Here is an 18392-nt window from a genome sequence, read left to right as displayed (position 1 = left end):
CAATCCCCTTTCTACTCCAATGGAACAAAACTTGAAGCTCACATCTACTGAAGGAAAGGAATTTGAGGATGCAACAAGGTATAGACAGCTTGTAGGAAGTCTCATCTACCTCACTACTACCAGACCAGACATTTCATTTGCTGTTGGAATCCTCTCCAGGTTTATGCAAAAGCCTTGTGAGGGACATTGGTCTGCTGCAAAAAGAGTTCTAAGGTACTTGAAGGGAACTCAAGACCTTGGAATCAAGTATACACAGGTGGACGACTTCAACTTGATTGGATACTCTGATTCAGACTTCGATGGAGACAAAGAAACTGGGGTATCTACTTCAGGATATGCTATGAGTCTTGGATCAGGAGCTGTCTCCTGGAGATCACGCAAACAATCAGTACCAGCAGATTCCACAACAGAAGCAGAATACGTGGCAGCAGCTGAAGCAACGAAAGAAATTGTGTGGCTCAGGAAAATTCTTGAAGATTTGCAAGTAAAACAAATACAATCTACTCCACTCATGATTGATAACACATCTGCAATAAAGTTGGCCAAGAATCCAAAGTTCCATGATCGTACTAAGCACATCAATACTAAATATCATCTGATCCGACATCATGTTGAGGCCAAAACAATCCATCTCCGTCATTGTTCCACAAACGAACAAATTGCAGACATCTTCACCAAAGCGCTTGGAAGAGAAAAGCTTGAAAGATTCAGAACGATGCTTGGACTCACCAACATCCCTTCAGATTAAGGGGGGGAATGTTGACACCTAATCCGAAACGGATGAGGTGAAGCCGGACAGTCATCTAGAAGATGAACTGATCCGTTTCTTGTGTATATAAATAATAGTTATCTAATGTGAAATAATCAGTTCAGTTTTGCGCTCATTAATTTCTGAGCTAGCCTGGCCTGACAAAACTTCTGTTGCCATTGAAAACTTTAGAGAGATATGACCGAAATTTTGTCCTTGGAGAATAGGTTGAGGTGCCTATTTATAGTGGTTTGTCCATATATTAAGCTGACATGACACCTTGAATAGATGTGTCTCCATACAGCTGGGCCAACATGAGTTATTATTTCATCTTGCAAGACGACATCAAGAGAAGAGGACTGTGCTTGTCTTTGGAGGGCTTTCTAGACACTTAATTGACTCATATACATTTTACACATGCTCAAGAAGAGCTCTTCATACATGACATTAATTCTTTGACCTTAATGACAAATCCTAAGGCTCTCAATGGGAGCCATCTAAAATAAAATCACTTGCTCATGAAACCCATGAAGCAAGGCTTACATTAATAATTTTATTTTCTTCATTATATCATTTACAAAAGTCACAATTACATGTCATTATGAAGGCCGAACCTAGCTACACTTTTCAACACTCCCTCTTAATTAGGGAGGTATTCATAATGGTACTTGGTCATTCTCAATCTGAAGAATTTCTCATATGAAGAATAGGGTTGGTAACCCATCTCTTTAGCATCATATTAACCATCATTGTCACATAGAAAGGGTTTGACTAACAATTCTATCCACATGATTAGAGCACAATGCTAGTGAGACCAATGATTCATAGACACCAAAATCTATTAAAATTGGCAACTAGGGCCAAACTCCATGTGGGTCACCTTATTTATGGCTACTGATATTTTTCCTAGATTCCTCTCGTCGAGAGGTGTAGGATTGATCTAAAGATCATCCGATTTTGATAAGTATTTATGGAGATATGAATTTATTTTGATTATGGACAAATTGTCAAGGTCGGCCAACAAACTTATGTAGGCTCAGAAGCCCAACAGTCATGTCTATTCATCCTCAATGTTTGCATATAAATACAAGGTGCCTCCTCCTCATTTGTACACTTCATTCACTCATCTTCTCTCTCTCTCCTACGCATAAAAGGAGCCTTTGTCTCTCTCACACGTGTGGCTGAAAGGAAGACATCCTAGGGCAAGGAAGACGTAGAAAGGACGCTAGGGCAACAGGTCATCTCTTTGACCAACGTTGACCAAGCGTTGACCATCCAGAGGTGCAGATTGGGTGTGGCTGCCTCTCCTAGGCAGGTTACAAATTTTGGCACGAAAACTGAGGTGATTTGACCTCTGGTTTGACCGGTGTTGACTGCCCTAGTTTAGGGCTGCAAGTTGACTTCAGAAATCTGCAAATTCACTGTACTTTTGGGGCTGTTCAAGGGCTGTTTCTTCAAGTTGTTTGATGACAAGTTGACCGGAAATTGACCAAGCATTTTGGAGGTCAATTTCAACTAGTTTGACCAAGTTTGACTTTGCTGATCTAGGGTTTGCTGCTGCTGATATAAAATTACAGAATTCAGATTTTGTACTATTTCTCTCTGCTGAACTATTGAAGATAAAAGAATATTTGATCAAAGGGTTTCCCCGCATTGGGGTTTGTCCCTGGCTAGCCGCCACATCTTGTGTCTCTTGTCTTGGCTTGTTTTTTGTTGATCATTTAATGTTCTATCTGCACTTTACTTAATGTATATGTGATTGCTAATCTGTGACTAATAAGAAGAAAAATAAGTCAACTGCTCTAAGCATAGAACATACCATAATTTAACAAAATCATTGTCCCTCAAGGTACATACTCCACCCGGGTGCACAGAGTATGACCTTCTTTGGACTATTCTTACCTTGGATAGCCAATCCTCCCAGCTGAAGACCAGAATGATGTTTCTATCCCTCGCTCTCAATTAAGGAGGGCATATCAATTCCAATAATGGAATGTACTCATTCGTACATAAGGAATGTAACTAAGCTCCCTCTTAATTAGGGACCTACAGTAGCTCCTCGACCAGCTGCTTGAAAAGCTCCTTCCTTCGATGTCATGAATTTCTTTGTCCAGGAGTCTTCATCTTTTGTGGCTTCTTTCATAGGGCATAGACCATCCATCACTTTCATCCACGAGTTAGTCATGTCATCATTCCTTTCATTAGAAAGTGATCCATCAGTCTTCATCTGGCCTTGCTTCATGTCATGCTACTTTCTTCATGCCATATTTTTGGAAGGATCTTACATCCTTATATATGGTCCTTTTGGAAGTCATCCACAGTTCTTCCCTTTGGCAATCATGCATAAGCCCATCCAGATATTTGTTCAAAAAAAAGAAATGAACGCTTAAAACAAAATTACCTTTGTGATGGTCTTTCATCATGACATCTTCCTATAGGTATCAGCGTCTTGCATACATGTTGACAAATCTCCCAAAGATATCCATTCTCAAGGGTCTCCATCTTTTTCAGATTTCCATCATAGTCTTCATATCTTTCTGGGAGATTTCCTAGTCAAATCGTCTTGCTCTTTTGGATGTTGATTGCCTTTATCATGGTTGCATATCTCACAATCTCTTTCTTCCTTTATTCACACATTTCATTCTAGGAGCTTCCAAGCAGATTTCCTTAATTGTAGTCAACCACCTCATACTTCATATGAGGACATATTATGTTGATTTCATCTAGTGTGACTTATGCCTTCCTGCATCCTTTCAGAGGAGGAGATCCTTTTCCCTTGATTATGCTTCTCAAGATAGAAGTAGTGATCCATGTTACCTGCAACCATACAACATGACATTATAATATTAAATACAAGCATACATACCTTATTTACCTTTAGGTCATTTAGGCTTCTTTCAGCAACTTCCTTGATTGGAAAGATCTTCAACCCCTTGATCTTCTGCATCTCTTATGTCATCATACCATCATCCCATGAACTCCATAAGTGGGAGTTCCTGATGAAACACTTGCTTCCTCTCTAGATTGGTGAACCCTCCGATGAGGATTCCATCAGAGAATCTTGAGGATCTTGCATATCCCTATTTGGTAGATGTTTCCTTTTTGACTTGATGTATGATGTGTTGATTTGGGGTAGCATCAGATGTGCTCTAGCCATGAAAATTGGTGGAGAGGCTAAAGCACATGATATCTCGAAGACCCAGAAATGGTTTGTGGAAATTCTACCCAGTGAAGGAGATATTCAAATAATTAATATTTTTAAAGGGTTCGTAAGTCTAAACCTAGGAAAATAAAAATATTAATGGGTATTAATATAAAACTGGGTTAGAAGGTTCTAAATGACACGGATCAAGCCAAATTTAATCTTAGCCGTTGATTAGAGATGTAATCTCGACCGTTGAAGACTCAACAGAAAAAGTATAAGAGGAGGCTTGAGGGTCAGTTGGAGATACACCAGAATGATCAGTTAGTTTGATTTTCTAGAGCAGGGTTTGCTAAGCGAAATCGAACCAGTGATCAGTACTACAACGAGGGGCAGTGAGTGCAAGGCAGAGAGGCAAAGATAGTGCCGAAAGACTAGCGCAGAGGCAGACGCAGAGGCTAGCAGTGACTGCGCAGAGGCCAGAAGGGTCTGCGTGCTTGACGCAGAGGCTGCAAAAGTGACACAGAAAGCCAGAGAGGCTGCACAGAGCCTCAGAGGGCTAACACAGTGATTCAGAGAGGTGTTGGAGAGGGTTTCGTGGAGCAGACTTTCAGAATATTTGCTGCCGAAGAGAGGTATTACTGCCCGATTATTTTCTTTGTCGGGTGAGCCAGTTTGGCACCTAGTGTACTCAAGAAAAGTTGCTTAATAATAAAACCCTCAAAACTGCTGAACTGGTTTTCCCAAGTTGGGTTTTTCCAGGGACGATTTGTCCAAAAAATAACGGTGTCCCTTGTGTGTTTGTTCATTTCTTTTAGTTGTTGATTTGTAGATGGTTGAGATTGTATTGTGTTTATTTCAGTATTTATATGGTTAAAAAAATTGTTAGTAATTAAACAAGTAGGCGAGATAAACCAGAGAATACAGAAAAATTTCTAAGGGGTAATACTTAGAAATTTCAACATGATGAACCTTGTCTTGGATGACTTATTCTTAAGTTTGCAATGAGGTTCCCAAGAGCTATATCCTTCATATTTGATTGCGATGGATTTTGTTCCAGACATCCTTAATGTTTCCTATGGTGATGTCACGAGCTCTTATTTTTTATGCTTCCAAGATGCCACGATGCATCTTATTATTTATTATAGCCATATCTTCTAACAAAATATTTAGGAGCTATGACAAGACCTTTTGTGAGGGAGACTATCTCAGCATAGTCGAGATCTCTTACTTCCTCTCTTCTTGGACTTCTTCTCTTCGGCTTCGCTTCTTTGGTGATATAGGCTTCTTCTTTTCTTTTGATATTGTCTCTCTAGGACAACCTTTCCTGTAATGTCCATAATCCATAGCATTGAATCTCATCTATGCTTCTTCTTTCTTTTCTGAGGAACAATTTTCCAAACTTCCCTTTCCTATCTGCAAATGTTTTAGTCCTTTAACCTTCAACACTTTTGTCCTCAACCTGTCTTCTTCTATCTTGCATAGAAACTACAAGTTGTTGAATGAGATAACTTTCTTATCCCCATGGACATTTGTTACCTTGTTCATCACTTAGTTCATTTACAACAATGATGATTATCTTCTTATCATCTCTCCCATATTTCGCAATTGAGGTCTTATGAAGATATCCCTTCATTCTTTGATACCTTCAATTTTGTGTAGATCAGATCTAAGTTATGTGTCCTTTATCGCATCTTCAGAGAATACTCTTACGAGCTTATCATATACATTTCTTTGATGTCTTCGATATTGCTATATGAGGGGACCTTTCATAAGAATCCCTTTCCATGCATTCAAAGGAGACCTTTTTGTTGATGTGTTCAATGACTTCACTTTCTTCGAGGACTATGTCTATCCTCCTTTTCCATGCAAGGAATTTCGATGACCCAACCAACTTATAGATCTCCTTGCAAACACGAAGTCATTTTACCAAATTGATTAAAGAATGAAAGATAATTACTTGACAAGTGAAGATGAAATCTTCAACTTGATCACTTTAATGATGGTTGAAGAAGATGTATTAGTGCTCCCTTTTGGATGATCTTCTTCCAAATGAAGAACCCTTCTTTAATGAGAGGAGATTGCTCCTTTTATAATGACAACGCCTTTTCTAGCTCTCTTCTCTTAATGAGAACTCCTTCACATCACCAAACCGTGGCTTCTATACATCATCTAGCCGAAATTATATCAAAACTTCTTTCACTGTGGAGATCCGAACTTTACCCTAAACAAACCCTCGCTTTCACTTCTGTTTAGTCCGAACTGTATACTGTGATATGACATCCGAAACTATCCATCAACACAGAGATCCGAACTGCTGTGTGATTGTGCTAGGAGTCTGAATTCATCACTGTCCTCTCCAAGATGATGTAATCTTCAACTTTAAAGTACTTCGAGCTACCTTGCTTTGTAGATAACTTGATGAGGATCTTTGTGGTCTTTTTATGATGACTATAGGATCCAAAACTTTTGTTGTTGTAGACTGCCTCTTCGATCTAGGGTTTGATTCTTCAATGTAGATCTTGATCTTTTGTTTTGATAACCTTCGAATTGCTTTGATGCCTTTCTTGAAACTCAATCCTTGAGTGTCTCTTTGATTAGATGCCCTTCCTTTGACTTCAACGCCTTAGCTCGGATACCATGTTGAGAAATCTAGGGCATTAGCATTAGGTGATTTCTCTTCTATTACTGACTATTTGTGAATTCTTTTTACTTGATTAGATTAGGATCTTCTTCATCTTAGATTATTAATGTTCTTCTTCATCAAAAAGTAACCAATGCATGAACATAAATAAACAAGAGACACAACATGTAGGCTATGAACTAGGGCCAAAACCTCTCACTCTTTGAGAGGAAAACCCACAAAATTATTCTTATGGAGATTCCAATTGACGAATACCAAGACCAAGACCCTTGTCCTATTAGTTGCTCCAAGACCAAGACACAAGATCTCAAGATAGTCAGCCTTCTTCTCAACTCTTCTTCAATCTCGACCTTCTTTAATACATAGCACACAGACTGAGATCATCTCTATCACGGCAACAAACTGTGCATATGTACCTTTGTCCGATATGTGATCTTCTGCTATGATTTTGAGACTCTCCTTATGAAATCTGAACCATTGTTCTTCTAACTATCCCTTAGACCTTTTCGTTGTTCCATCATCATCTCACTTGCTACTCCTTCCATCCGAATTTGTCTCTGTTCTAGAGATCCAAACTATGTATTGTTGACTGCCCAACCGAATTCAGAGTGGGATCTAAATTCCTAAAATGTGATGACGTCTGAACTTTCTGATCCACCCAAAACAGAGATTGAACTTACTTGTTGACTGTTATGGAGATCCAAAATTATTATTGTTACGACCATCCGAAAATATCAGAGGTGTCACCGAATTGTTGACTGTACTTCATCACCAAAAACTTCAGAGAATCGAACATCTATTGCCATCGAAATTGCCAGACATCCGAATTTTTGTTACCACCAAAAACTTCAGAGAGATATGACCGAAAATCTATCCTTGGGGAATAGGTCGAGGTGCCTATTTATAGTGGTTGGTCCATATATTAAGTCGACATGACATCTTGAATAGATGTGTCTCCATATAGCTAAGCCGACATGAGTTATTATTTCATCTTGCGGGCCGACATCAAGAGAAAAGGACTATGCTTGTCTTTGGACGACTTTCTAGACACTTAATTGATTCATATACATTTTACACATGCTCAAGAAGATATCTTCATACATGACATTAATCCTTTGATCTTAATGACAAATCCTAAGGCTCTCAATGGGAGCCATCTAAAATAAAGTCACTTGCTCATGCAACCCATGAAGCAAGGCTTACAATAATAATTTTATTTTCTTCATTATATCATTTACAAAAGTCACAATTACATGTCATTATGAAGACCGAACCTAGTTAAACTTTTCAACACAATGCACATCCCTTACATACTCCTTCATGGTCTTATTTTAGTTAAGGTATTCCATCTACTATGGAACTTAGAGTTGGGAGGATCTTGAAATGAAGATGACCAAATCTTCTATGCCATAGTTCACATGGGCCGACTTCAATGTGAACCAAAGCGTGAGCTAGAGGAGATATCACCCTGTAAAGCCTTCCTTCTTGAATACCAATTATTATAGCATTTTCTATGCTTGAGTTTTTACTCCATACAACAACTTTCCCATCAATGAAAGCTACTCTATCACCCTTGTCCCCTAGACTTGAAATGGAAAGTAAGTTCTTATGCAGACCTGGAACAAATAGGATGTTGTTGAGATGAAAGTTGCTTCCATTCTCTAGCTCTATGGAGGTTGATCCAAGGTCTTCAATTGTTTGTCATGACTTGTCATGTGCCCAGATGCACCACTATCAATTACCCAAATGCTCTCGTCTTGGAATGTGTTAGTAAGCGTCGCAAAGGGATCATCATCCTTTTCTTCGATCGCTTCCTTCCTTGTACAGAATAAGAGACTCCATGCTTCCTTGATGTTTTTCTTGAGATAGCTTGATACCCTTGAACACTTCTTGATGAACTTCTTCAACGTATTGGAGATCTTCTGTGAAAATTCCTAAGTTGGAATCCCTCCTGCCGCAAGCTGATGTTACTTATCCTACTTGATTAAATCACGCAAGTTATTTACTATCTTCTACGGTAATTTTGAAGTAAATACATCTGCATCCTTTACTTAATTTATATATATGCAGAAATCAAACACTAAGCAAGAAAGAAAAATACAACGCATAGGACACAGTTATTTTTGGACAAATAGTCCTCGGAAAAACCCAATGCAAGAAAACTGGTGCAACAGCTCTGAGGGTTAATTACTATGCAGGAGAAAATTCTGAGTACAATTCTAGGATGCTCAACTTGCAATCCGTTACAAAAGACTGGTGAAATGATCTCCCCGTGTCATTGGAGAATGAGTCACTGATCCTTTAGCTTTTGAGGCTCTGCGTGGGCTCTGCACAAACCTACGTTACCCTGAGCAGCTTTTGCGTCACCCCTCCTCTGGATCCTCTCTTAGTTGAGAAATTGACTTTTCTGCCTCCTAGACTCGCAGCCTGGCTTCTAGCAACTGAACTTCGACTTCCCTCAGCGAGAACTCGACTTCCCCTCACTGACTACGCTGCCTTTGCATTAACACTGCATAGGCCAACGCTAGCCTTCCTCTGGACGTGTTTTTGTCATCTCTCTGCCTTGTACTCTCTGGAAATTCCTTATCTCAGATTTTCACTGTGCCTCTGCTACAAGATCTCCTCAATCGACTTTCCTCCTGAGAAATCACTTCAGAAAATCGATTTTCTCAATCTCTCAGTGTGTCTTCCAAATGACCCTCAAGCCCCTTCTTATATCTTCCTATTGGACAACCAAGTGCCTAGATTAAAACATAATCAGAGGCTCAGATCGTTTTGGCTTGATTCGTGGCTTTTTTCTAGAAGTTTCACCCCCGATTAGATTAATACCCATTAATATTTTAATTTTCCTAAGTTTAGACTTAGGAACTCCATTAAAAATATTAATTATTTTAGTAAAATCACTTCTGGGTGGAATTTCCCAAAACTCTTTCTGGGTTCTTTGGAATACCTGTGCCCAAGCCTCCCTGCAAAATTTGAGGCTTAGAGCACAACTGATGCTACCCCAAATCAACACTCCCTCTTAGCGAGCAATGTGCTCTAGCAATACATTGCCTCTCTTTATACTGCTCTGAGTCTGAAGCATCGTCTCTGCATTGTTGATGTCTGACCTACTGTCCACCAACCACTATGTTGTTGTTGCTATTGTACTGCTGCCTTTGACACTGCCACTGCCAATGCTACATTTGTATTGCAGATCCCTCTCAAACACTGCATCTGCTATGCTGCTAGCACTACCACTGCTAACAGTGCATTCGTATTGCAACTCAATTGCTGAGAGAAGCAACTAAAAACACCCAAAATTGGACAAGTATCCAGTGGATACAGCTCGGTGCTGACATCTTGACTACTGCTAGTCCCATGCTGCCTCTAAAGCCACTGCACTGTTGAAGCTTTGCACTGTGTCTCCTCGCACCACTGCCTCTCTACTTTGCACTGCTCAATCTCTAGCTCACCTAACCACTGCATCTGTTGAATCAACACTCCATGGCACCAATGAAAACTCCACCATCCCGCTACTCTTGATCACAGGCTCTCGTAGCAAGGTGATGATCCAAGAGGTGGGCTCCTCAAGGATCTTGCCCATCTATAGTCCTTTTGATTACAACTCTATATCAGTCAACCTCCCTCCTAGAGGTAGATCAACTGTCATGGCTAACTTCTCCTCGTCAATCTTCGCGGCTGCAAACTTGGGATCATGCTTTTCATCCTTGTCCTTTTTCTTCTAAGGACACTGGGATGCATAGTGGCCCATCTTGCCACATCTGAAGCACTTCACCTTAGAGACGTCCTTCTTTCATCCTTGTTACCCGTGCTATCCCTTCGATGCAAGGGCTGCATTATCCTCTTCCTCCACTTTGGGTTTCGACCCAATGCTGCTGCTGCTCCCGTCAAGTTTTACCTTTGACCAGGTATCTCCTCAACTCTTCTTGTTTCAGAGCTGCCCACATCTCGTCCCAATTTGGAAACGTTGCTCTGCCCAGGATACTCTAGACAACGATTTGCCAATCATCTGAGACGGAATTTAGAGCCAGTCTCACTAACTTCGAGTCTTGAGGAGTATGTCCCACAGCTGACAACTCATCACGAGTCTCCTTTAGTTTCGTAAGGAAAGGATCCACTCGTTGCCCCTTTTGCATTTGAGTAGATCTCAGCTTCTCCTCTAAGTACATCTTCCGTTGCTCGGAAGTTCCCTGATACAATGTGGCCAAGGCATCCCACATCTCCTTAGCGGTCCCTTTGCTAGCAATGTGGCACACCATGTGATCCTTGACTCCATCCAGGATCATCCTCTTCGCCTTAGCCATCTCAACTTTGTACTTTTTCAGTGGATCTGCATCCGCAGGTTCAACCACCACATTATCAATGTACATCTTGAGGGCATGCTCATCTAGAAGGAAGGTCATCCTAGCCTTCCAGATGGCACAGTTGGAAGCCCCGTCCAACCTTTCCTGATCCCTCAACCCATTGGTTGCCATCTCCTCCGAAAACTATTGAACTGCTCCATCTCTCTCCCTAATGCGTTGATCCTGGGCTGACTTGTGCACTCCCTGATGGAGCTGGTAAGTTGTTACTCCTCTGCTGCTCAGAAATTGAGAAATGTTGATTTCCTCGGCAATAAATCACTGAGGAAGTATTCCCTCACTATGCCCCGTTGCTTCTTTCTTTTAATGTCTTTTCAGCCCAACAAAGCTGCCTACTGAAAAACCTGCGTCCACCAACTGCTCCTCACGCTAAGGCTCAGTGCTGCTCCCTCTGCCATGACAAAATTTGAATTGGAAGCTCTTTCTCTCCGTCAAATCACTTGGAGAGAGAAACTTCCTCGAATTTTCAATCCTCTGACTAGAACTACGCAAACCCTCTAGGGTGTTGACTTGCTGCCTCCTGCAGCTTTTCGATTTCCCCTTCTGCTCAGCGCTGTGGTTTTTAGTTCTGCTCTTCTTGTCTCACCCTGCACTACCTCTGATACCATGTGAAAATTCCTAAGTTGGAATCCCTACTGCAATAGGCTGATGTTACTTCTCTTACTTGATTAAATCATGCAAGTTATTTACTGTCTTCTATAGTAAATTTCAAAGTAAATACATCTGCAGCCTTCACTTAATTTATATATATGCAGAAATGAAATAATGAGCAAGAAAGAAAAATACAACAAATAGGACACAATTATTTTTGAACAAATAGTCCCTGGAAAAACCCAATGTAGGAAAGTCAGTGCAATAACTTTGAGGGTTTATTATTATGCAGGAGAAAATTCTGAGTACAATTCTAGGATGCTCAACTAGCAATCCGTTACAAAGAGAATACTGAACAAAAGACTGGTGAAATGATCTCACCCTGTCACTGGAGAATCAGTGACTGATCCTTCAGCTCTGGAGGCTCTACGTGGCCTCCGCGCAAAACTGTGTCACCATGAGCAGCTTTTGCATCACCCCTCTTGGGTATTATGCTGCCCCTCCTCTGGATCCTCTACTGGCTGAGAAATCAACTTTTCAGCTTCCCAAACTCACACCTTGGCTTTTGGCAACTGAACTTCGGTTTCCCTCAACAGGAACTCGACTTCCCCTCACTGACTGTGCTGCCTCTGTGTCAGCACTGCGTAGGTCAACGTTAACCTCCCTCTGGACATCTTTCTGTCCTCTCTACCTTGTACTCTTTGGAAATTCCTTATCGCGTATTCTCACTGCCCCCTTGCTACAAGATCTCAATCGATTTTCCTCCTGAGAACTTCTCACTTCAGAAAATCGATTTTCTCAACCTCTTTGTGTGTCTTCCAAATGACCCTCAAGCCCCTTCTTATATCTTCCTGTTGGACAACCAACGGCCTAGATGAAAACATAATCAAAGGCTCAGATCGTTTTGGCTTGAGCCATAGTTTTTTCTAAAAGTTTCACCCATGATTAGATTAATACCCATTAATATTTTAATTTTCCTAAGTTTAGACTTACGAACCCCATTAAAAATATTAATTATTTTAATAAAATAACTCCTGGGTGGAATTTCCCAAAACGCTTTCTGGGTTCTTTGGAATACCTGTGTCGAAACCTCCCTACAAAATTTGAGGCTTAGAGCGCACCCGATGCTACCCCAAATCAACATCTCCATGATGCCCTTAGCCAACCTTAGCTCTGATACCATGTTGAGAATTCAATAGGACAATGATTATGATTAATTCTCTTTAATGGATAACTACTTGTGGTTCCTTTTTACTTATTAACTTTGTTCCTTATTATATGTGTGAAGCATCAAACAATTAGCAAAAACAAAAGCACAATGACACAATATATAGGCTGCAAGCTAGGGCAAAACCTCTCCTCTTGAGAGGAAAACCCTTTAAATCTATTCTCTTCCTTATAGATTCTTCAATTGACGAATTCCATGACCTTAAGACTAAGAGCATTACCCTCCAAGACCTTTGAGTGATGTGCCAACTTCGATCTAGTCAAATCTCTTCCAGTAGCACCTTCTCGACCTTTTGTTGCAAGATTTTCGGCCTCCTACTACAGATTTGAAATTTCGCCCCCAGCAACTGCGGCTGCCACACATGGGAACTTTGATCTTTTTCTAGAGCCCTCCTCCGACCTTCGCTTATTTTTCCTTTACTTCTGAAGCTTGAGAGAGACCCTTGGTTACCTTCGCTTGACCTCTTTGCCTCCTTTCCTCCAAGATCGAACTTGTAGAAGGATGCCTTAGGTAAGCTATAGAAACCATAGTCCTCTCTAGCACGTGTGAGAGAAAGATAGCCCAAACACAAAACTTCTTCATCCTTTCTTCTCCTTTGCTGCCTCTTCCTTCTTCTTTCATTCGCTAGAATGGGTGATGAGTAAGGAGGTTGAGTCCTCTTCTATATATAGGCTTCTTCAAGGGTGGACGTGGCTCTTCCTTTAGATCTACTTGCCAGTGGCTGGGCCGACTTGGCCTTGGAGGGTATTCCAACACTTTTAAAGAGAAAAATAATTTTCTTTACAAGTTACAATGTGCTCAGTGGGGTCTCTAACTTATGACAATGACTCTTTTGGCTTCTTGACCTAGGACAAACCCTAGAAGCACTCAATGGGTTCTTGACTTATAAAATAAAAGACCTTGAGCATGAAACCCATGTTCCAAAAACAATAATAATAATTTTCTTTTATTTCATACTTTACGAGAATAAAAAATATATTTCATACTTATGAAGACCGAACCTAGTTACACATTTTTCAACACTTAGCAACCCGGTGAGGTTTGGACAGAAGCCACCTTACTAACGAAACCCTTTCTCAACTAGTTGTGCCACTCGGACTCAACGAAATTTAATTTAATTTTCATGCTAATGTTCTACAATTTAGTTTGATTTCATTCACAAGCCTTGAGCTAATGTCCATTTTACATTTCTGTTTATTTAGCATCTAATTTTCACTTAATCATTAACTTTTGTATGCTCTCAACATTTTGATTTCATTTACATGCAAATGATATCTAATTGGTTATTTTAGTTTTGTTTACTTGTAGCAACAATCTAATTTCAAGTTTCATGTTTTGTAGTTTCATGTTAGTTTGATTTAGTTTGCTAATTCATTCACAATTTATTTCATTTATTCATTTGCAATTTGCTACTTTACTTGAACATCATTTACAAATCGTAAATTTATCATTTTTCTCACTAAAATTTACCTCCAATGTAAGTTGTTTGTATAGAGACTACGACCCCTTCTTTAATACTCTTTTTCCGAGTTTGTGAGAAAGGTAAACACGTGACCGAGTAGTTCAGGTTTGGTTTGTCCATCGTTGGAGCGTCAACACAGGGGTTGACTTGAGGGACTAGGTGGATACTCATTCATGAAGCTAAGCTTCTCCACTTGAGGTCCCTTGCAACCATCCCTATCCTTACAAGGGTGAAATTCTAAAGAGGAAGTCTCACCTTCGAATAGGTAGAGTAGGCCTAATAAAATAAACCAAGAGCATCTCTACATCACTTCACTTTCCTCGCATCATACTTCATGTCTATGCTATCTTGAAGATCAATTTTTATTTGTAAGTATCATTTACTTTTCAAGTAGCATTTCACATTTTTGCAAGTATTGTGGATTTACTTTTGTAAGTACTTATATTTGTTGTACTTGGATATATTCTCATTGGAAGTTCACTTGTGTATCTTGAAGCGTTGGAGTTCATTTACTTATCTTGGAATATCTTTCATTTAATTGGTGCAACTTTTTCCTTAAAAGTATATTTCATGTGAACACACTTTACATTTCAAGTGCAATTTTATCTTGCTTTCTTCCATTACATGTTCTTACTTTGCGAGTCAAATTTCCTTCCTTGAGCATTTATCTTTTGCAAGTTACTTGGCACTGGTCTTATAGTCTCAATTTTTGCGAATATTCTATCTTGTTGATATCATTGTTTATCTATTTGCTTTACGTATTTAGTTATCTCTACATGCTCATGGATATATCATTTACTTGTTGAAGTATCTACATGTGTTAATTTGATGGTTGATGTATCTCTTGATTAACTGATCTTTCATCTCTTAGAACTTGTTTAGTCTCACTGACTAAGCCTTAGATTTTCCTTAGTGTCTACCCCCCTTGGCTTCATCTAGGAGAAAGCTTAAACAGAGGAGTTGGGAATTGGGTGACAGCTCCAACACACAGCTTTGCTCCCAAGGCCAGACCAAGTGAAGCTAGGGATTTTCTCCACGCTAACCTTAGGTGTGGAATCAAGCAGCAACAAGTTCTTAGATCCAAAAAGTCTACATATTTCCTAGAGAAATCTAACCTGTCTATAATTTGATCTGCCTGCTGAATCTTAAGGGCCGGCAATTCTCCTAAATTGAATCTGATAGTTTTGACATAACAATGGCCTGAGCCTCTGCCTCCATGAGAAGGAATTTCCCATGAGATGTATCATGTCCCGAAGACCTCAATCTAATCGTCCTAAGGTTATTATTTTCCATCATAAACGTCCTGCACGTAGCATTACATATTCTGTTTCATTCCACTCCCGAGGGCCAAAACATATGGGAAATAACTTCAAGCAACATGCTTTATCCCTATGAAAAACAATAAAAGGCCTTCCGAGCAACCAGTTGAGTGGAGTCTACTTGCTAGGCTGTGGTGGAAGGCCAACCAAAGAAATACACGGGATTGAACATATCATGTGTATATTTTCCTAAGATGCTTGAACATGCTTTTGTCATCATCTATATTTGTTTTAATTTCTGGTTTGATTGTTATTGTTTGTCACTTTCCTCTTTGGTCTTTAGGGCTGTAAAATGAGGAATGTACTGGAGTGAATGAATGTATTTGGAATTTGATGACGAGAATTAGCTTTAAGGTGAAATAGCAAGATAGAACATTTGACCTGTCATGTTCAGCTCTTATTTTCAATTGTTTCATATTATTTGGACAGGTTCTGGATAAAATGCATGCTCGAGCCAGTGGACCAAGAGTGATGTTGACACGACAACCCACTGAGGGAAGAAGTCGTGAGGGAGGTAAGATGCATCTTTTATGTGAAAGGTAATTTTGTTAAGTATTGAATTCCATCTTTATCGTGGCATGCCTTCTGCTTTCAAAACCCCAGAGAATGTTTGGATGTGACTGTGCAGGATTGCGATTAGGAGAAATGGAACGTGATTGTTTGATTGCTTATGGTGCAAGTATGATGATATTGGAACGACTAATGATATCTAGTGACCAATTTGAAGTACAGGTATGATAAGATGAGTAAGAATGTTTGGACGAATTTGGACAATCCTGGTGCCTTATTTTCCCAACAATTATATTCAGTGATTTCTGAAATTAAATATCGCATAGAGACTCATTAAATTTCATACGACATGATTCATGAATCATAATTGTATATTACACTAGTGATGTACAATTATTTGGACAGAAATATTGTTAATCAAATCTGGTTTTAAAACCTGGTGACCATGGAATGCTGATTTGTTTTTTGTCTCTGTTGTTTATCTGGCAATTTTCGCAGGTTTGTACGAAATGTGGTTTGCTCGGATACTATAACCACAAACTCAAGATGGCGTATTGTTCCATGTGCAAAAATGGAGAAAACATATCTACCATGAAACTGCCTTATGCTTGCAAGCTTTTGTTTCAGGTTGCGTGCATATCTGCTACTACTGCTACTTAGAAAACTTAATTTAGTTTTCACTAGATCTTTTACAATTTCTATCTTATAGGTAATATTCTGTTGTAGTTGATAACTATCGTTGGGTCGGGTCTGCAGGAATTGCAATCCATGAACATCGTACCTCGCTTGCAACTGGCAGAAGCATGACAATAGAATTTCTGGAGCATGGTAATATCACCGAAATTGGAGGATTCCAACATAACAATGTACTTTATCCAAAATGTACCATATTTTTCCCATCATGTGGAATAGACTACTCTTTAGAGTTCAAGAAAAAGTTGAGCGGTACAATTTTTTGTTTTTTTTTTAACCGATTGCACATGGAGGTACATCCGGCGCAACCAAAACTAGTACGGTTCAGCATTATATGTTTTATTGATATTTATCATTTATGCAATATATTAGCTGAGTTTATTTTCATATGGATATGACATACGGCATCGATAAAAAGGTTATAACTTATTGTTCAGTTGCCTAATTTGGATCTTCTGAAACGGGAAAATGAAAACATTGCCAAGATGAGCATTGTCAAATATTTTAGCTAAGTCGCATATTTTATGCTGGTTTGGTACCGATATGATGGACTAGACTAGAGGGCTGTTCTGCATTACAGTTTGTGGCCTGATCCACCTGTAGAAATATGCATGTATTTAATACATTTTATTTAAATATTACAGGACTTCTGGTGTTGTGTATAATATTAGAAGATGGTATACAATTCATTGGTTATCTGTTTACATTTCCTTTTAATCAATATCGTTCTCACCCAATTTATCAGATTCACCAGTAGGTACGATACTATTAAAGTTTAAAACTTTAAACTCAATTTCCAAAGTCTCGACACAATGTCAAATTCAAATACGCTAATTGACGAGAAATTAATGCAGAAAGCAATTGAAAAAATATATAATTACATTCGTCATACTTAAAGTATAGAACTAGTGTTACATCTATTATTGATTTATATTATGAATGCAATTGACGATTTATGAATGTATTTGATTCCCAATAGATGCAATTGCTGTATTGAAGTTTTGAGTTATAACTTGTGTTTCTTTGATTGTATTTGATACACTCGAATAGATTCATTTTAAAGCTCTACATGTTTGATTAAGGGTTGGATTAAAGATTTTAATGGCAATATTTTTAAAGTTGGTGTCTTCGCATCATAGTTTTAGCACCAAACATCAACAACAAATTAGAAAGGAGAGCTAAATTACATTTCATTATAGTGGAAAATAGAAATTAAAGAAAATATGATCAAACTTACAAATAAAACAAAATTGATTTTTAGTGGTCATTTCACAAATAGCATCATTAAAGTAAAATAGTCAATTACTATCCAAATACCTCTCTACCTCATGATTAATTATGTTGTGAATCTTGACATCAAGTACTATCCTATGAAAACAAGTATGGAGCCCTTTCCTCACCTTGCCATCAAAACCAAAGTTGCATTTGTAGGAAAATGTAGGGCTAAGAAAAAATGTTGCTACATGAATGGATCAATGGAACATCACAGTTCATAAACTATCAATCAAATCCCATAACATTATTTGTCTATTAAACCAAGGGGTGCCCTTGCCCTCATAATAAGGTTGGATAGTTATTTTGGCCCTACCCTTGGCTTCATACAAACAGGCCATTGTGGGCTTTATCACTATGAACCAATCTCAAAACCTTTACCATAGGTTCTCTAATTGAGCACACTTTTAACACTCATT

At 39.0% G+C, this 18392-nt stretch overlaps 1 protein-coding gene across 1 annotated transcript in view; it reads left to right on the top strand.

Annotated features, from left to right (window-relative positions):
• The window catches only part of NRPC2 (nuclear RNA polymerase C2), a 292525-nt gene extending 275437 nt beyond the window's left edge, over window positions 1–17088 (top strand). The window contains exons 36-39 of the mRNA XM_089392785.1: window positions 15928–16012; window positions 16127–16230; window positions 16507–16635; window positions 16765–17088. Coding sequence (XP_089248911.1) covers window positions 15928–16012; window positions 16127–16230; window positions 16507–16635; window positions 16765–16815 — 369 coding nt within the window. The 3' untranslated portion in view covers window positions 16816–17088. The remainder of the gene's footprint in view (window positions 1–15927; window positions 16013–16126; window positions 16231–16506; window positions 16636–16764) is intronic.
• The last annotated feature ends 1304 nt before the right edge of the window (window positions 17089–18392 follow it).

Source organism: Pinus tabuliformis, chromosome 1_1, assembly GCF_031772625.1.
Source record: "Pinus tabuliformis cultivar Carrire ecotype Pingquan chromosome 1_1, CPIR1, whole genome shotgun sequence".
NCBI lineage: Eukaryota > Viridiplantae > Streptophyta > Pinopsida > Pinales > Pinaceae > Pinus > Pinus tabuliformis.
Note: the sequence above shows the minus strand (reverse complement) of the source record. Positions and strands in the feature narration are given on the sequence as shown.